This window comes from Dromiciops gliroides, chromosome 6, assembly GCF_019393635.1.
Source record: "Dromiciops gliroides isolate mDroGli1 chromosome 6, mDroGli1.pri, whole genome shotgun sequence".
Classification (NCBI taxonomy): domain Eukaryota; kingdom Metazoa; phylum Chordata; class Mammalia; order Microbiotheria; family Microbiotheriidae; genus Dromiciops; species Dromiciops gliroides.
The window spans coordinates 8,075,903-8,094,932 of NC_057866.1; the positions used below are offsets into that span (position 1 = coordinate 8,075,903).

Here is a 19,030-nt window from a genome sequence, read left to right on the forward strand (position 1 = left end):
AAAGAGAGGGGCAAAAGAAGGAAGGGCAGATTGGGGGAGGGGACAGACAGAAGCAAATCCCTTTTGAAGAGGGATAGGATGAAAGAAGATGGATAATAGAATAAATATCATGGGAAGGGAATAGGATGGAACACAGTTAAGAGTAATCATGAAAAAGAGAAAAGGGGGAAAAATTGTACAAAAAATATTTATAGCAACTCTTTGTGGTGGCTAAGAATCAAGGGAATGTCCATCAATTGAGGAATGATGGAAGAAACTGTAGTATATGATTGTGCTGGAATGGTCTTCTGCTATAGGAAATGACAAACAGGATCATCCCAGAAAAACTTGGACTCATGAACTGATGTATAGTGAAGTCAGCAGAGCTGGGAGGACATTGTACAATAGTGACAGCAGTATTGTTCAAAGAGCAATTGTGGGGGCAGCTAGGTGTCACAGTGGATAGAACACCAGCCCAGGAGTCAGGAGTACCTGAGTTCAAATCAGGCCTCAGACACTTAACACTTACTAGCTGTGTGACCCTGGGCAAGTCACTTAACCCCAATTGCCTCACTTAAAAAAAAAAAAAAAGAGCAATTGTGAATGACAACTACTCTCAGCAATGCAATGATCCAAAACAATTCCAAGGGACTAATAAGGAAGCTTACTAAACACCCAAATAGAAAGAAGTGATAAAAAGAACATTTGTGGATTGTACATATATAACCTGGTTGCGATCTTCTAGAGGGGGGAGGAAAGGAAGGGAGAAAAATTTGAAACTCTAAATCTTATGAAAATGAATGTTGAAAACTACCCTTACATGTAACTGGAAAAAATAAAATAAATGTTTGTTGCTTAAGAAAAACCAACAAAAAAACAATGATGGGGCAGCTAGGTGGCGTAGTGGATAAAGCACCAGCCCTGGATTCAGGAGTTCAAATCTGGCCTCAGACACTTGACACTTACTAGCTGTGTGACCCTGGGCAAGTCACTTAACCCTCATTGCCCCGCCAAAACCAAAATAAACCAAAACAAAAAAACAATGAAAACAAAGCCTTTAAAATCTGCTAATCTGTTGCTAGAATCTCTTTAGTAAAAGAAGTAACAAATTCTGATGAATGTTCTTTCTAAGGAAGATCTAACTATGGATGGTTTGTATGGGTCTAAAAGACTTGCCCAATCCAGCTCCTGGCTGCCAAGTGCCCAAGATATGGAAGCAAAACCAGCCCAGTCTCTGCTCTCAAGGTCCTTATATTCTTTTGTGGAAAACACTGTGTTTATTTACACAAGTAAATACAAGCGTGAATTAATGTGAGTGGGGCCAGGACATCACTGAGGAAGGCTCTCTCTGGAATCAGCCCATGAGCTAAGCTTGGGTGGAAGCTCAGTATTCTATGAGGCAGAGGTGAGAAGAGATCCCAGTTCTGCAGGCTGAGAAGAAAGATGGTGCCTAGACTGAGGCCTCAGGAGAGAGTGACAACTAGTTTCCATTTTAAAAGAAGTTTATATAAAAGCTCGAATTTGGTTAGGAATAATTCCTTGGTTAAAATCCAATGTCTGAAATAGTTATTTCCCTTCTCTAATAAATTGTACTGGGAGATGACAGAGTGATGGGAATAAAATGGCAGCCAAGAAAAAATGGGTTCAAATGCCTTACTCAAGTGTCCCCCACCCACCAGGAAAGATGCCTATAGGTCTCCTTCCTTGGGGACAACTTCCATTTGCAGCTTGTCTGATCTGTTACTGTTAAGCTTCTCCGGCTGTGGCCAGCCCCATGACCCTCCCTCAAGGACCCGGAAACCCAGATAGAGACTTACCCACACACATTTTCACATCATTCACAGTGAAGTTTGGGTCTGGCATCCTAGGAAATAAACAGCAGAGTAAGGGCAAAAGGAGCAAAATAAGCCCTGAGTCAGTGGGGCTCCACGTTCTACCTCCCACAGACACCCCCATCTTGCAATGCAAGATTTACAAGGCTCCTCTCTGTTCTTGGGTCACCTGCCTTTCTGGATCCATCTGGCAGAGGTATTAAGAGAGAACCAGTTGCCCCAAGAAGTACACGACTGACATTTCTCAGCATATCCATCCATTCTGCCAGCCTACTTACTTTATTCCAAGTCCATCAGAACTCTTGAAAATCAGAGGATCTCTCAAGCCACCCCGCTGGATATACTCTACATTAAAATCTGTCACCAAAGGAAAACAAGCATTAGAAAGACCCAAGTTTTGCCTAGAAAGTCAAAATTCCATTTTCAAAATACAATTTGTGCAATGATCTGGTAACAGTACAACTTGTCCCGAACTGACCACTATTTACCCTTGTCCTCAATATTCAAAAAACCCACTATTAATTCTGTCCACTATAATAAATATGATTACACACCCCTCCCCACCACTGTTTGCCAAGAGCACTATTAACTCAACCCAAGGAAAAAGAGTCCTTCGGGAAAACTTCCTTCCTTGGCTGTCTCAAGAATAGCTGGCACCAAAGATCCCTGAGAAGGCCCTCATGGTGGGACCCGAGACGACAGAACACCAAGGACAGTTCTCAGGCTCTCCAGACAGGGCATCTCCACAAACACTTGGTTAAGCACCGACAATGTGTACCCCCTCCTGCTTTGCTAGCAGAGGCCCTTTATTCCTGGCTCAGTAATGTGTTGCTTCCCCTCATCCCCAAGACCAACCCTGCAGCGTGACCTCAATCCCAGCCTCTCTGGTCTTCTCTAATAGATCAGTAGGTCCTCAATCATCCTGTCTCTGTTTCCCAATCATCCCCATCCATTGGTCCCTTCCTCATTGCCTTCAAATGTACCCAACTCTCCTTCCCTCTCACTCCAAACTCCCAAAAGAAGCTCTCTATTCGTTCTGGCTTCCCTTCCTCTCTTCTTCTCAATCCCAGCCTCATCACTTGACTGCTCTTTCCAAGGTTACCAATGACCTTTTTAATGGACAAATCCAGTGGCCTTTTCTGACTTCTCCTGCTTCTTGATTTCCCTGCTGCCACGGAGACCTCCGATTGCCTTTCTTAACTAGGTTTCATGTCAAAATCTCATTTTGAGACTTTCCCCATTTGAATCCACTCTCCATTCAGTGGCCAAAGTCATTTTTCTAAAGAGCAGATCTGACCATGCTGCCCTCCTTCTCCCTAAACTCCAGGGGCCTCCCTTTTACTCCCAAATCACAGGTCATGTCCTCTGTTTACCACTTACATCTCCTCATAACCCGGCCCCTTCCTACATTTCCAACCATCTCATCCTTGGACCCCTCCACACACCCAATCCAGCCACCCTGGCCTAGAAGCTGGTCCTTTAACACTACTCTATCCTCCATCTGCATATCTTTGCAATGGTTGTCCGCTATCCCTGGAAAGCTCCCCCCTCCTTACTTCTGTGTCTGCTTCTAGGTCTTTCCTAGCCTATACAGCACTCCTCTTCTGCAGTTGCTAGAGCCCTCCCCTCCTCTCCCCTCTGAGATCACCTTCCACCTACTTACTGTCTGCATCTCGTATGGATGGACACATCGAATGACTTGAAGGCCAGATTCTTTTTGCCTTTCTCTAATCCCCGGTGGTTAGCACAGTGCCTGATGCTCGGCAAATACTCAGAAACCTAAATTCCTGCTGAGTGACAGGTCGCTGACACCTCCTTCCCCACCTCCTCTGTGGGAGCCTTAGTGTGCCCTTTCTCTGTACTCTCTGCTCTCATGGCTTTGGAGCAGTTCTATGCAAACCACTCCCAGATTTACAAATGGGTGGTCCCAGTCTTTTTTCTGAGGTCCCAAACAACCTCACAAACTGTCCACTGGCCTACTCACACTGGATGTCTCAGGGACACATGCAAAACTGAACTCTTTATCTTATCATCCCGACCACACCGATTTTCCAAACTTCCCTTTTTTGGTCAAAGACATCATTAAAAATAATGTTCCAGGTTCCTAACATTGCCTGTACATGATACAAACAGACACACATATTTTCTCCCCAAACAGACTGCAAGTTCCCTGAGGGAAAGGACTTGAATTTTTGTATCTTTGTCCCCAGTGCCCAGTATAGTGCTTGGGACACGGTGAGCACTGAATCAATATGTTGATTAATTGAAGAGCATTGTGCTAGGGCCTAGCTAAGATGCAAAGTTTATTTAGATAATAGCTTTGATACATCAGTGAGGAAAGAGTAAATGATACCAACCTTTTCCTTCCATAAAGGTGACAAAACTAGCGCTGTATTTGTTGGTGTGGAGTTTTTCATCCAAGTCAAAAGTCCTTTTTCCTTCAATTTCGTCATCAGAAATACCATCATCTTCATAGCGTCTTCGCATTGTGCCGCGCTGTAGGAAGAAGGAGGGAGTGGCATTCACTGGGCTACGATTTGTGGCTTCTCCCCACAGAAGCTAACAGAACCCTCCAGCAGTGCGATAGCGCTATTTCTAGCAATTATCCACTAATTCTCTTACTCATGAAGACCTACCTATTCCTTCCTGAGCTGAAGAAGAGCATCAGTAACAGAACGTATGCAAAATACTAGAATGGCACAACTGGAACATGGCTGACGCCAACTTCTTGATCACAAAGTTCACAGAATAGTGATTTTTATAAACGAAGGTTTCATTGTCCTATCTATCAAGTAGTAATATTAGAATTTATGAGTATTTTCAAGCAATAACACTGATTAGGTTTCCTTTACTCATAACTGCGCCCCCCGCCCCCAAGCCTTAAAAGCTTCAAAAACTGCGTAATTCTGAGTATGGGCTTAAATAGCTGCCAGGCAGTTTAGTAACTGAAACATAGGCCTGGTTAGCTCTTAACCATTCAAACCAGTAATCTTCAAAGTAGGGTGTGGTATACAGGGAGAAAAAAGTAATTAAAATTGAGGAGAGCAGCTCACTTAAAGGCTGCCCAACCCTGTGGCTCATATCCCCCCTCCTGTGCTTGTACAGATTGACCACGCAATCTCTGACTGACCCTGTCTTAGGCCCATGTCCTCCTTTGCCCAGTTATCCCTGTAGCAGCAGCTGCCAAGCTCCTTGATATTCCAACTCATCTTCTCCCCATCCCCCTAGCTTCCCTGGCTCTAGTCACTCTTGGAAACAATTTGGAACTCAGCCCTAAAGCTACTAAACGGTACATAATTTTTGTAAAACTGGTATTAGACCTCAACCTCAAAGAGATCTGAGAAAGAATAAAATGACTAGTATGTACAAAAATACTTCTAGCAGCTCTTTTTGTGGTAGGAAAGAACGGGAAACTAACAGCTTGTCCAAAAACTGGGGAATGGCTGAACACTATTTGTACTGTAAGAAACAACAAAGGGGACAGACTTTCGGAGGAACTTGCGAAGACTTTTATGAGTTTTATGGTGAGTGAAGTGAAGAGAAGCAGGAGAAGAATTGAGACAATAATAACAACATTTTAAAGACAAATAACTTTGAAGAATTAAGAAGTGATGAAGGCAAAAAGTGCTGGTTTAAATATTTTTGAAAATATGGAAACTTTCTTCTCATCAGACCTCTTTGCAGTGTAAGCCTAGAAATGTAATGTTGGCATTAAAACTGCTTTCCCGAAAGGTTGCTCTGACTTACAGCTTCACCAACACCACACTATCCTCCTATTCACACCTTTTGGCATCTCGGTCAATCTGCAGGGTGGACGGTAAAACCTCAGAAGTGTTTTGTCTTTCTCTTTGCGATTTGGAGTGTTCCTTTTTATTGTTGTTAAGTTTTTATTTCTTTTTAAAAAATCTATATTCATTAAGGATATGATTATATCGACTTTCTATGCTTCCTCCTTATCTCAGAAAGGGTTTGGTAGAATGGTTTCTTCCTCAATTTTTGAGAATAACACATAGTACTGGTGATAATTGTTCTTTAAGTCAGGACAAGGAGTTTTTTTTCCCTTTGGTATTCCTTTTATAGCTAGTTCTATTTCAAAATATTGACAGCAGCAATTTTTGTAGCAACAAAGAACTGAAAACAAATCAGACACTCACTGACTGGGAATGTAGCTCGATAAACTGTAGTCCGTGGATGTAATAGAACATTATTGGGCTGTAAGAAACACTGAATATGATGAACAGAGAAGCACGGAAGGATTTACATGAACGGATGAAGAATGAAGCAGAGCCAAAAACCACCGTATCCATAATGTCATGTGAGGGCCAAAATTTGTGGAGCGTTATTTGGGTGACGTGCCAGAATACTGGGGTCCCGGAAATATGAGGGACCTTTTAGGTTCCCCCTCCCCTCTGAACTGCCCTTTTCAGATATTTCTCCCAGGCCAATAAGAAAGGAGCCTTTAAGCTTTAGTTCACAAAAGGATCAGATTTTATTATTAGGAATTAAACAACAAAGGTAAAACTAATAAAAATAAAAGATAAGGAAATAGGAAAATAGAAATACAGATAAATTCTTAACTCTAAACTTAACCTATGCAATCCCCAGACTGTTTCCAATTAAGCTAGTTCAATGGAATTTAGGGTTTTCTGTAATTAACTCACCAAAACCTGGAAGTCTACAGTTGCTTGTGACACCCGGGAAAAGCAGTGGCCCGAGACAGAGAACTCAAGCAGCCACCACCACAAGGGGAGAAGTCCAAGAGACTGAGTTCCAGAAGAAGCCTAGCATTCTGGAAGAACCCCCCGCCTCCCTTCAGGGAGCATTCAATCTTTCCTCCCCCAAAAGGGGTCAAAAACTGCCTATGGAGAGTTCTCCTTCTGACCTCAGTAGCACATGCAACCTCAGGGTGGGCCAGGTGTGGCCCCTCCCAAATGAGTCAGCTAAAAACTGCAAAATTAATCTTTACCACAAATAATTTTTACCACAGTCAACAACAATGGAAACGGGAAGAACAATTACAAAACAAGCAGAAATAAAAGTTGCAAACTGCTAAAGAACAATCATGGCTTTAAAGAACATACCTAAGATTCCCATCCTATTCCTTCACAGAAGCAAGAGGCTCCCAGGTGGGCTACATTGTAGTCTTTTTTCTGATTTTCCCCATGTATTTTGCTATATAGGATGGCTCTGTGTGTGTGTATGTGTGTGTATGGGGGGAAGAGTAGTAATAGCACTGGCCAAAAAAAGATTGTTAAAAAAATCATCTTTTTATATCTAGTCAATTTGATATTCTTTGAAGAGGTGGGGAGGGTGGAAATATCTTGCTTTTCCTCTAGTTTCTTACTCTCTCGTCAAATTTGGCTCATGGGTAGGGGGACAGAAAAGGAGGGAAGAAAGATGAGACCTGCCCAAACCAAGCCACTTAGCCTCTTTTCTTTAAGGGCAGAGAGAAAAAGTCTCTGGCTCAATCTTTCATTTTCTTTTTGCTGCTAGGAAGTCAGTAAGAAGGCAGAAATTACTGACTATAAAAGAGTGCAGTAATGAAGTCCTTCTCCCCCATCTTGTGTAAAATCTTCATAAAAAGTGAAATATATGACATATTTTATGAAATATGAAATATATGACATCACTTCAAACTATATCTAGGGATCCTTAGGAAAACATGCAATCTCTATTTTATAGATACAGTTAAGTCTGCTTGAATACTAGGGAAAGAAGTAAATAATCTTCAAGCCAACTAACCATTACCTAAAAGCTCAAATTGGTTTAACACCTTACTGTGCAGTGTATTCTAGGTGGTTTTCATAGCAGCAGATTCAAAACTCATTTTTGAGGGGAGATAAAAGACCAAATTCTAGGGGGGTCTGGAGTGAGTTACTGGCTTCTCATAGACCCCACTTTTTGCCTGATCCAACTTCACAGTAAAGAGTAGAGACAAACTGGAGACAGATTCCAATTATACCATTTTTTTCCCTCAAAGGTAATCTACTTTTCCCGGTTGCTCAGTCCTTATTTGCATTGGGGAAGAGGTACTGCCTCCCACACTTCACCAAGCCCTGGTGGAGTATGTTGAAAAAAGAAAAGGGAAAAAAACCCCAAATAAATTCACTCCTTAAACAGTTCAAAATAATTATGAATTATAAAAAGCACATAAAGTAAGCTCTCATTTATCTGGAATTCAAATAATGAGAAATATCACCTGCATTCTTTATCCCTACATTCCACAGCCATTCGGAAGAAATGGGAATGTATGGGATTGAATAAATAATGCAAAGGACTTTCTCCTGAAGAATAAGAGTAACACTATGAAATCCTAGGAGCACTTTCCTAGCTCGGTAGCAGAAGAGCGCTGAGGTTCAAAGGCGCCCACACTTTAACAGAAACGTCAGATTTCTTTGCATATGTGCTCACTTAGACACCCCCCCAAGAAAGAACTCCAACACATGCCACCATCCACTATAACTCAAAAGGGATGAAAGATGAAAGGCAAAGAGTCAGCGATTAGGAAGCAGTTGGGTGGTACCGTGCCTGGTGTCAGGAAGACCTGAATTTAAATACTGTCTCAGCTACCTCCTAGTTGTGTGACCCTGGGCAAGTCACTGAACTGCTCAGCCTCAGTTTCTACAAATGGAGATCAAAAGCACAAAGGAGATTATGTAAAGCACCTTGTTAACTGTTAACCTTAAAGTGCTATGTTAACACCGTGTCATTCTTGTTATTGTTGTTATTCGAGGAGACCAGAACTACATGGCTTGTTGAACGTGACTGTCCACAGATAACCTCTATCAGATTGCTTGCTGTCTTGAGGAGGGGGAGGGAGGGAGAAAAATTTGAAACTAGAAATCTTATAAAAATAAATGTTGAAAACTATCTCTACATGTAACTAGAAAATAATAAAACTCCAATACCCCCCAAAACAAACAACCCCCCCCACCTACATGGCTTTATTAGCCAAGGGAAAATTTTACTTTTATGTGTGGTTCCCCCCACACATACCCGGGGGCAATGGGGGTTAAGTGACTTGCCCAGGGTCACACAACTAGTAAGTGTCAAGTATCTTGAGGCCAGATTTGAACTCAGGTCCTCCTGAATCCAGGGCCAGTGCTTTATCCACTGCACCACCGAGCTGCCCCCCAATTTACTTTTATGTTAGGCTAGAACAGTGGTTCTTCAAATTTTTTGGTCTAAGGACTCCTCTGCATTCTTAAAAATTACTGAGGCCTTCAAACAGCTTTTGTTTGTGTGGGTTATATCTTGATATCTGCCACACTGGAAATTAAAACTGATAGATGTCTAAATTCTGTATTAAAAACAATAGCAAACCTATTAAATTTTAGCACAAATAAAATGTTTATGAAAAATATCTATTTTCCAAAACAAAGAAAAAATTGTGAGCAGTTACATTGGTTTAGATTTTTTTGCAAATCTCTTCAGTATCTGGCTTAATGGAAGACAGGTAGATTCTCCTATCAGCTTCCGCATTCGATCTGTTGCAATATGTTATTTTGGTTGAATTATATGAAGAAAAATTGGCTATACTTACACAGATGTATAGTTGGAAAAGTGAAGTGTTTTAATAGACAAATTATGTCTTAATGTTATTGTGGACTTCTCAGACCCCCTGAAAGGGTCCACAGATCATACATACTCTGAGAACCTCTAGATTAGAAAAATAAAAGCATATAAAGCATATGGTGTCACCATGATGAACAAAATTTGATAGAGACCAATGGGGTATGACAGCATATTCTTTAAAAAAAACACCCCAAAACAAAACAAAAACAAAAACAGTATATTCTAAAAGGACAGGCAAAAAAATTTTTTCTTTGGAGGTTGTGGTGGTAAATCTTCACAGACATGTAAAAGAGATAACAATTGTTCCTAACTGTACATATTTCCTATTTTTTAAAAGGTAGCATAGTATAATAGCTAAAGAAATCCAATCCAAAATCCAACCCTTTGGAGCGCCCAGGGTGCCCTTGGCATGGCTATGGTAGGTATTATGGTGTGGGAGGATAGATGTTGGGTGTGTGCAAGAAAAGGAGAGGCAGCAGTCATAGAATTCTCACCCAGGAGGAATTTACAACCCTGGTGAAGAGGTTGAGTGGGAGAGAAGAGATTGGGATTTAAGCCTTGGATCAGTTACCTGGATCTTAAACTCTGTGTCTCTATATAAACCAGGGATACATGAAGAAAATGCTTACCCACACAGAGTAAAGTTGGAAGGACAGGAATATTTTTTTCTTGCAAGTCTGGGAGGAGCAGTTAACAAGTTAAGTGAACGTCAGGATCAAAAAAGATCAAGATTAAATGTATCTGCTAATTACAAGGCACTATGCTAAAAGAATGGGTTACAAAGACAAAAATACTGACAACAGTCCCTCCCCTCAAGGAGTCGTATACATATCATCTCACCTACTGGTACGTCAGCTTCTTGAGGGGGGAATTTTCTTTTTCTGTTTGGCATCAAATAAATACTGGATTGGCTGGCTGGGGCAAGAAGAGTTTAAGAGCAGGGGTGAATGGATCACCTCATATAACACGATGCACAGAAGCACGAAGGACAGCTTGTATGGAGAAGAGACTCAAGATGGGAAGACAAAGTAAGAGGCTCGATGCCAAGAAAGAAAAGTAAGGAGAGTAAGAACAAGGGTGATGGCAATGCAGGCAAGAGGAGACAGAGTTGAGAGATAACCCTGGGGGAACAAGCAGACCATAGTAACTTAATGAATGGAAGATAAAGAAGATTCCAAGTTAACTCCAAAGTTAAAACCATGGGAAACCAGGCAAATGGATATTTAACTTGGAGGTGAAAAGACTCAGGGACACAACAGTTGTCTTCAAACATCTGAAAGACAGATTAGATTTAGTCTGTTTGGCTAAAAGGGGCAGAAAAGGAGGAATGAGTGAAAATGAAAGTTAAAAGTTCAAAGGCTTGATATTTTAGAAATCATTCCCATAGAGCTATCCCTAAGTGAAATGGGCTGCCCCAGGAGGTGGAGAAGGATGGATGACGGTTTGCTGGGTACAGGATACTGGTGTGAGGGCCAAAATTTAATATGCGGAGCATTAATTGGGTGACTCACCTAAATACTGGGGTCCCGGAAATATGAGGGACCTTTATAAGGCCTGAGTACGACTGGATGTTAAATGAGAAAGAGTACAAAATGACCAAAGATAACATCTTGGGAAAGCAAGGAGGGAGGTGCAGGGTTAGGAGAAAGAGAGTGAAGTCAGGTTCAACCATTAGTAGGCTTTCTATGCTTTCAAGACAGCCATTCTTAGCATAGCACCTGGCACACAGTAAGTGCTTAATAAATGCTTATTTCCTCCCTTCCCAGGTAGAGATGCCATATTGGCAATTGGAAACAAGGCTAGAGATACACATTTGGAATAGTTTTTGGTTGTGAGTTTATGAAGAGTAAAAGAGTCCCAAATGAGGGAGGTGATGGTGGTAATGTATTCTGCCCTGGTCAGACCACTGTGCTCAGTTCTAGGCATCGTATCTTAGCGAAGACCTTCAGAAATTACAGTGTACACAGAGGAGGACAGAAAGGACCAGAAGAGGACTGGAAGTCTGGCCACTTGAGAATCAGCTGAAAAACTGGGATTCTTCAGCCTGCAGAAAAGAAAACGTGGGAGAAGGAGAAATGACAGCAGTCTTTGATTAGCTCAAGGACTGTGATGTAGAAGAAGTATTAGATTGGGTATTTAACTGACTTCAGATGGCCCAGCTATGACTAACAGGCTGGAACTAGAGAGGCAGATTTTGTCAAAGTGCTTCAATTTGGAGTTTTCTGAGAACAAATGGATTCCTCAGCATTAGAAGTCTTCAAGGAGAGGTTGAATATTCTCTTAACATGTTAGCGAGCAGATTCATGCTTGGAACTAGACAAGATCCAACTTCTTATTCCAACTTCCAACTCTTATTTTGCGAAAGAACTGTAACCTCTTCAGAAAGTCTATAAATCTGGGGACAGCCAGGTGGCACAGTGGACAAAGCACTGGCCCTGGAGTAAGGAGGACCTGAGTTCAAATCTGGCATCAGACACTTGACACTTACTTGCTGTATGACCCTGGGCAGGTCACTTAACCTTCATTGCCCCACCAAACCAAACAAAACAAAACAAAAAAAAAAGGGAAAAAAAAAAGAGAAACTCACCACCTAACAGAGGTGATGAACTTAAAATGCTGAAAGACACACATTAAAAAAGTCTGTGAATCCAACATGACAGTGTATCAGTCACAAGTCTATCATTTTCAGTAACTGCTTCCAAAAAGTGAGTTAGCAGAAAGGCTCTGTACCACTACTATCCTGATTTGAACTTGGCATTGAGTCATGAGGGCATCTAGGTGGCTCAGTAGATAGAGCTGGGCCTGGCATCAGACACTTCCTAGCTGTGTGACCCTGAGCAAGTCACTTAACTGTTTGCCTCAGTTCTTCATCTATAAAATGAGCTGGAGATGAAAACGGCAAACCACTGCAGTATCTTTGCCAAGAAAACCCCAAAGAGAATTACAAAGAGTTGGACGTGACTGAAAAATGACTGATCGACAACAGCCTGTAGCAATGAAACTACAAGATTGGGTTAAAACAAAATCCTCCCCGGTGTGTATTGCTCCTGAGGCACAGGATGCACTGAAGAAATTCTTATCATCAAATGGGAGTGAACACTCCTGCTTAACCTCACCTAGTTCTAATCAGACTTAGCAGTTACTAGAGTTTGGGTTCTATTGATTTGTATGTTTCTAAATTCCTCTGTAAATATCAACTGGATTGTAATCTACCTGAGCATCTTACTCTACCTTGCCCTGACAGCTCTAGAAGAAAGCTCTGCATATAGGGGTCCCACAGGGTCCTGGGCCCTCTTCCTCCTCCCTTTATACTATTTCACTGGTGATCTTGTCAGCTCCCATAGATTTAACCAATTCTATTCTGCAGATTCTCAAATCTACCTCTCTTGTCCCAATCCCTCTGCTAACCTCCAGTCTCATATTTCCAACTCCTTTCAGACAACTCAAACTGGATAATCAGTAGACATTTCATACTCAACATGACCAAAACAAAACTCATCATCTTTCCTCCTAAACCCTCCCGTCTGGTGAGCCTACCTGTCTCAAGTCTCTTCCCACTCTAGTCAGTCATTCGAGCTCTGTCTGGCATTTAAAGCCCTTCAAAACCTAACCCTCTCCCTTTCCAATCTTCTTACACCTTACTTACACTTACTTACTTGACCTCCATTGTTCAAGCCCTTGACATTGGACTCCTAGCTGTTCCATGAACAAGACCTTCCATTTCTCAGTCTGTCCCTGATGCCTGGAAGGTTCTCCCTCCTCTGATCCAACTCCAGACCTCCCAAGTTTCTACAGGAAGCCCTCCTAACTCCTTGTCATTCTAATGCCTTCCTTCTTGTTAATCATTTCCTATTTATCTTGTTTATGTCTTATTTGTACATATTTGCTTGGATGTTATCTCCCTCATTAGATTGTAAACTCCTTGGGGGGAGGGACTGTCTTTTGCCTCTTTTGCTTAATTAACATCGTGCCAGGCACATAGCACATGCTTAATAAATGCTGACTAACTGGGCAATGACACTTCATTACCAATCCTGTAGCCACTCCCATTTTTAATTTTTCCCAAGAACTATACAAGAAGCCACACCCTAATCTCCACCCTCCTTTGAAGCCCAGAAACCTTCCCATCCAAGGCTCTTAGGTTTGGAAATAAGATAAAACTCATACTCAGAATAATTACCAAGTAACTATACCTGGTGACCAGAGCGGCTTATTTTGATGGCTGTCTCTTTGAAAGTTACCCTTAAAGAAGACATTTGCATGATTTTGTCAATGAATGCCATGTAAGGGTCTGTGGAAAGACCACAGACCATCCAGTTCAGGGCCAAGCACTCTGCTGCTTGTGCCTCCATGGTGTGGATGGTGCTTGTGCCATATTAAGAGAACATGATGAACCCCTGGAGTAAGCAGGGTCAACTGATGAAAGGAGATTCCAAATATAGAAATGCTTCAGAAACGTAAGAGGAGTGGGAGCATGTTAGCACAGTCTCACGGGGCTACTTGTGTTTCCCAAACGGAGACTTCAAATCCATGAAAGAATTCGCTGTGGTGGCTTGTCATTGGACACCCACTTAACAGTAACTCTCAAGGCATATGGGTGACAGTGTGTGCTGCAACACACACTGTACAGTGGAAAGAGCAGACACCCAGATTCCAATCTTGACACTAACACTTGTCAGCTGTGGCCTCCTGGGCCAGTAGTTCACTTCTCTAACCCTCAGTTTCCTGATCTGCAAAAGAAGAACGGTGGTGTTTGTGCTGTTCACTTCCCAAGAGCCATTACTGGGCTTTCAACTTTAAAATGCTATTAAAATGTGAGCTTTTTATTGTTCATCCTTCAACAGAAGAAGCTGGTAGAGAAAATGTGTTTGATATGAATTCATTCAATTAGCATTTTAGGCACCTACTATGTGCTAGGTACTGAGGATTTGAAGACCAAAAAAAGGTTCTTATTCTCAGAGAACTAGTCTTCTAGTGGGTAATTACATTAACATGGCCAATACATGCCAGAGACTGGCTGGTTTGTAGAAAACCCCTGAATTGTTGGAAGACTATTAAGTGAGTTCTCTTTGTAACTAATCAGTCAAGTAAACGTATTTAGTGAAATTAATTACTTGTATTTTTTCCCTTTATGTGAACTGTTGTGAATTCTGAATGTTCCTCTCCATTCATAATCTATATAAATGTCCATGTGAACTGAATCTGATGAGGGTTTAGGACTGAGAACACAAACTGAACTTGTAGGGAGTTTTACAAGATTTCTTAATTCAAGAGTGGAAGTTCTAATTTCTTTAAGACTTCAAAAGAAAGTTGCTTCTTGCAGCTCTGTGTTTTGTACTTGGCTTTTCCCCCTAAGATCTGTCTAATAATAAAACTTTTTTAAAAAGACAACCACTAGAAACCAGTAATGACCAGGCCAATGCTGTGTCAACAGTTCTGTTCTAATCTGTGACTTACTATCATGATGCTAACCGTGGAGCACAAGCAGTATAATCTTATGGAAATTCATCACCAAATTCCAGATTTCACAAGCCATGGGGCACTTACTACTAGATTTTGCCTTATGTAGTAACTGGTCAATGTGCTTCATGACCATAAGCCAGAGTCAACTTTTATATCAACAGACAGAGACAGAGACACTTCCCTGTCTCCCTCCTCTGAAGGAGAGGTCCTTCCAGCTGATTGGTTGCAGGTGGTTTCCTGTTGATGTCTTAGTCCACAGCCTCTGAAACAACACCCCATTCAGGGCCAGCCAGGTGTGGTCTTGGTTTAATTAACCTTAAGTAGGTTCTCAGTCTCACCCAATTCAATCAATTCCAAATCAATCTTCAGGTGGGGGCCCCTGGGCGTCTGCCAAATCCCATTATTTTACCACATGAGAGAACCCAAAAGAGTCATTTAAAAAACTAACTGGGGGCAGCTAGGTAGTGCAGTGGATAAAGCACTGTCTCTGGATTCAGGAGAACCTGAGTTTAAATCCAGCCTCAGACATTTGACACTTACTAGCTGTGTAACCCTGGGCAAGTCACTTAACCCTCACTGCCCTGCAAAAAACAAAACAAAACAAAACAAAAAACCTAACTGAAACAATTAATTTCAGGAAAGTTGCAAGATATAAAATAAACTCACATAAACCATCTACATTTCTTCACAGTACCAACAAAATCTAGCAGGAATCGATAGAAAGAGAAATTCCATTTAAAATAGCTACAGATGATATGAAATATCTGAGATTCTACCTGCCAAGAAGGAAATATGTGAATGAGCACGATTATAAAACATTTTTATAAAAATAAGTCAGAGCTAAATAATTACAGAAATATTAATTGCTCATTGTTAATATAATAAAAATGACAATGCTATCTAAATTAATTTACTTATTCAATGCCACACCAAACTACCAAAGGATTACTTTAGAGAGCTGGAAAAAAATAACAAAATTGATTTGGAAGAACAAAAGGTCAAGAATGGCAAGGGAATAAAAAAAAATTTTTTTAAATGAGAAGGGATCCTAATACTACCAGATCACAACCTTTTCTATAAAGCCGTAATAAAAACATTTTGGTATTGGGTAAGAAATAGAGGTTGGTCAGTGGAACAGGTTAGGTACACATCATACAGAAGTAAGTGAGCACAGTAACCTAATGTTTAATAAACTCAAAGATAACAACTAATGGGGCACGAATTCATTATCTGACAATAAATGTTGGGAAAATTGGAAAATGGTCTGGCAGAAAGTAAGTGCACACCGAGATAAGCTCCAAACAGGCGTATGATTTAGACATAAAAGGTAACATCACAAACAAACAGAGGAGCGTGTCATATCAATGGATAGAAGAGCTCATGACCAAACAAGGAGGTAAAATGGATAATTTTGGCTACACAAAATCACACATTTATTTTTGAACAAACAAAATGAATGCATATAAAATTAGAAGAAAAGCAGGAAATTGGGGTGGGGAAATCTTTGTAGCAAGTTTCTCTGATAAAGGTCTTACTTCTAATGACATGAGTCAAATTTACAAGAAAAAGAGCCATTCCCCAATCAATAAATGTTCAAAGGATACAAAGAATCAGTTTTTAGAGGAAGAAATCAATAGCCATATGAAAAAAATGTTCTAAATCATAAATATAATTAGAGAAATGCAAATTAAAACAACTCTGAAGTAGTATTTCAGACCTATCTGGTTAAATTGACCCAAGAATTGGGGGAGGGATATACAATGCTGAAGGGGATATGGAAAAACATGTATATCACATCGTTGGTGGAACTGTGAACTGGACCAATCCTTCCAGAAAGCAATTTGGAACTATACCCAAAAAGCTATTACAAAAAGCATACCCTATAACCCAGCAATACCATTACTCGGTCTAAACACCTAAGGGGCTCATATGTACAAAAATATTTATAGTGGTTCTTTTTTGTAGTGGTAAAGAATTGGAAATTGAGGGGATGATCAAACAAGCTATGCTATATGAATATGATGGAATATTATTGTGGTTTAAGAAATGATGAGGGGGAACTAGGTGGTGCAGTGGATAGAGTACCGGCCCTGGAGTCAGGAGGACCTGAGTTCAAATTCAGCTTCAGACACTTGACAGTTACTAGCTGTGTGACCCTGGGCAAAAGTCACTTAACCCCAATTGCCTCACCAAAAAAAAAAAGATGAAGGGGATGCTTTTAGAAAAACACTTGTATGAACTGATACAGAGTGTGGTGAGCAGAACCAGAACAATTTATCCAATAAAACAATACTGTAAAGATCAATAACTTTGAAATACTTAGTAACTGACCAACACAATGACCAACCACCACAATTCCAAAGGACTCATGATGGAACATACTATCCATTTCCAGAAAGAGAGCTGACAGACTCTAAGGGCATATTGAAACATATTTTCTTTTTGAATACGGCTAAATGCCAGAATTTGTTTTAAATGATTGTACCTATTTGTGATGGGTTTTGTTTTCTTCCCTTCTCAATGACTGAGGAATGGGGCAGGGGAGGAGAGAGATAACTCAGAACTGAAAATAAAATAAAATTGAAACAATTTTTAAACAGATGATGAAACTGAGATGGGGGACTCTGAATGCAGAAGACACAGTCCTTTTACTGCAAGGTTTGGCTTTACAGTTTTTCTTTCTGTCATCTCTCATCCAGCTGTCCTCCTCTGGACTTCTCCTTTAAGCCCTGGGAACCTCTTCACCTTGCAAAATCACAGAGCCAAAGCACATCCTAGAAGTGCCCTCTGTCCCTGGGGCCCCTACCTTTGACTGGAGGGTAGAGAATTTCCACTGAAGGAAGGTGCCCAGGCCACCCAGTTCTTTATCTCCCAGAAGGCTGTATTCCTCCAGACTTATCCATCATGCCCTGGGGTACCTGGTTACCACCCCGACTCCCCCTGCTTTTCAGCTTCTTGTTATGAGCTGTCTCCTCTATTAGATTGTGAGTTCCTTGAAGGCAGTTACTGTCTTTTGCCTTTTTTTGTATCCCCAGCATTTAGCACAGTGCTTGGCACATAGTAGGGTCTTAATAAATGTTTACTCACTGACTCTTGACTTTGTTACAAAGAAACATGAGATACTTGACCAGTTTTGGGAGACATAACTGTATTTTTGAAAACTGAAATCAAAAGAGTGGGGAAAAACCAAGCAAGCACCCCAAACATAATTATTTTGTTTGATGGAGCTCTGACTATGTAATCTCAAAGGTCACTTTCAATGCTTAAAATTCTACAATAAAACAGAAGAGTCTCGTTTATTGCAGTCATCTGGGATGTCTGTGCAAACTCTTGTGTATTTTAAAGATGCGAATTCTGGAGGTGCAAGGAATCAAAAGTCAGCTAGATCCTAGCTCTGCTTTTTATAGATGACGAAGCTGGGGTCCAAGGTCACACATGCCAAGGCAGTCGGAGAAGCAACATTTGAACTCAGGTTCTTAGGCTCCAGAGACAGTGCTTTTTCTGTTACACCATGACTGCCTCCTATTAGTTCACCTTAAACTAAAAGAAGCATTATTTTACAGGGGTCAAGCAACATCATGTACCTCTTCAAGCCTTCCTTCCATCATCCCCTTCCAACCCTAAGTACTAGCAACAGTGGCAAGGCATGAGGAAGACACACTTGCAGACCAACAGGCAAAGGCTGCCTATCTTCTGAGCATGTGTCACCATAGCAACGAGGAGCTTTGGCCAGGAGCTTTCTTACATACATTTCACAAAATGACAGCTTAAACCTCAGAGTGACAAATTCCCCAAATGTGGGAAAAACCCCTCCGTGCTGGACACACCAGCTCATTTATCAAGTGCTGTGTGCTCATACAGGCAGGGGCCAACAGAAAGCACAAGTTAATGAGCCCTCATCCTTTTCTGTACCTCTAGCTTTAAAACCCAAGTAGAAAATCACAAGAAAACAAGTGGATACTAAGGTTCAGAAGCCATCAAATGACTGCAGGAGTTGGAGCTCTCTTCCTCACCCCTGGATTCTTTCAGGTCCCAGCTAAACTCCCACCTTCCACAGGAAGCCTTTCCCAACCCCTCTTGGCTTGTGCCTGCCTCCCAGGTCAATGCTCTTCCCTCTACACGCCACTGTTGGGTGAGAAACACTTCCAGCAGCAGTGCCCAGGGCAGCCCTGCCAGGTATT

At 41.2% G+C, this 19,030-nt stretch overlaps 1 protein-coding gene across 5 annotated transcripts in view; it reads right to left on the reverse strand.

The window, feature by feature from the left end:
• The window catches only part of KDM2A (lysine demethylase 2A), a 90,968-nt gene that overhangs the window by 43,795 nt on the left and 28,143 nt on the right, over positions 1 to 19,030 (reverse strand). For all 5 annotated transcript variants that reach the window (XM_043970053.1, XM_043970052.1, XM_043970054.1 and 2 more), the window contains 3 exons: positions 4,169 to 4,307; positions 2,090 to 2,168; positions 1,797 to 1,843 (listed from right to left, as the gene is read on the reverse strand). In XM_043970053.1, the coding sequence (XP_043825988.1) occupies positions 1,797 to 1,843; positions 2,090 to 2,168; positions 4,169 to 4,307 (265 nt within the window). The remainder of the gene's footprint in view (positions 1 to 1,796; positions 1,844 to 2,089; positions 2,169 to 4,168; positions 4,308 to 19,030) is intronic.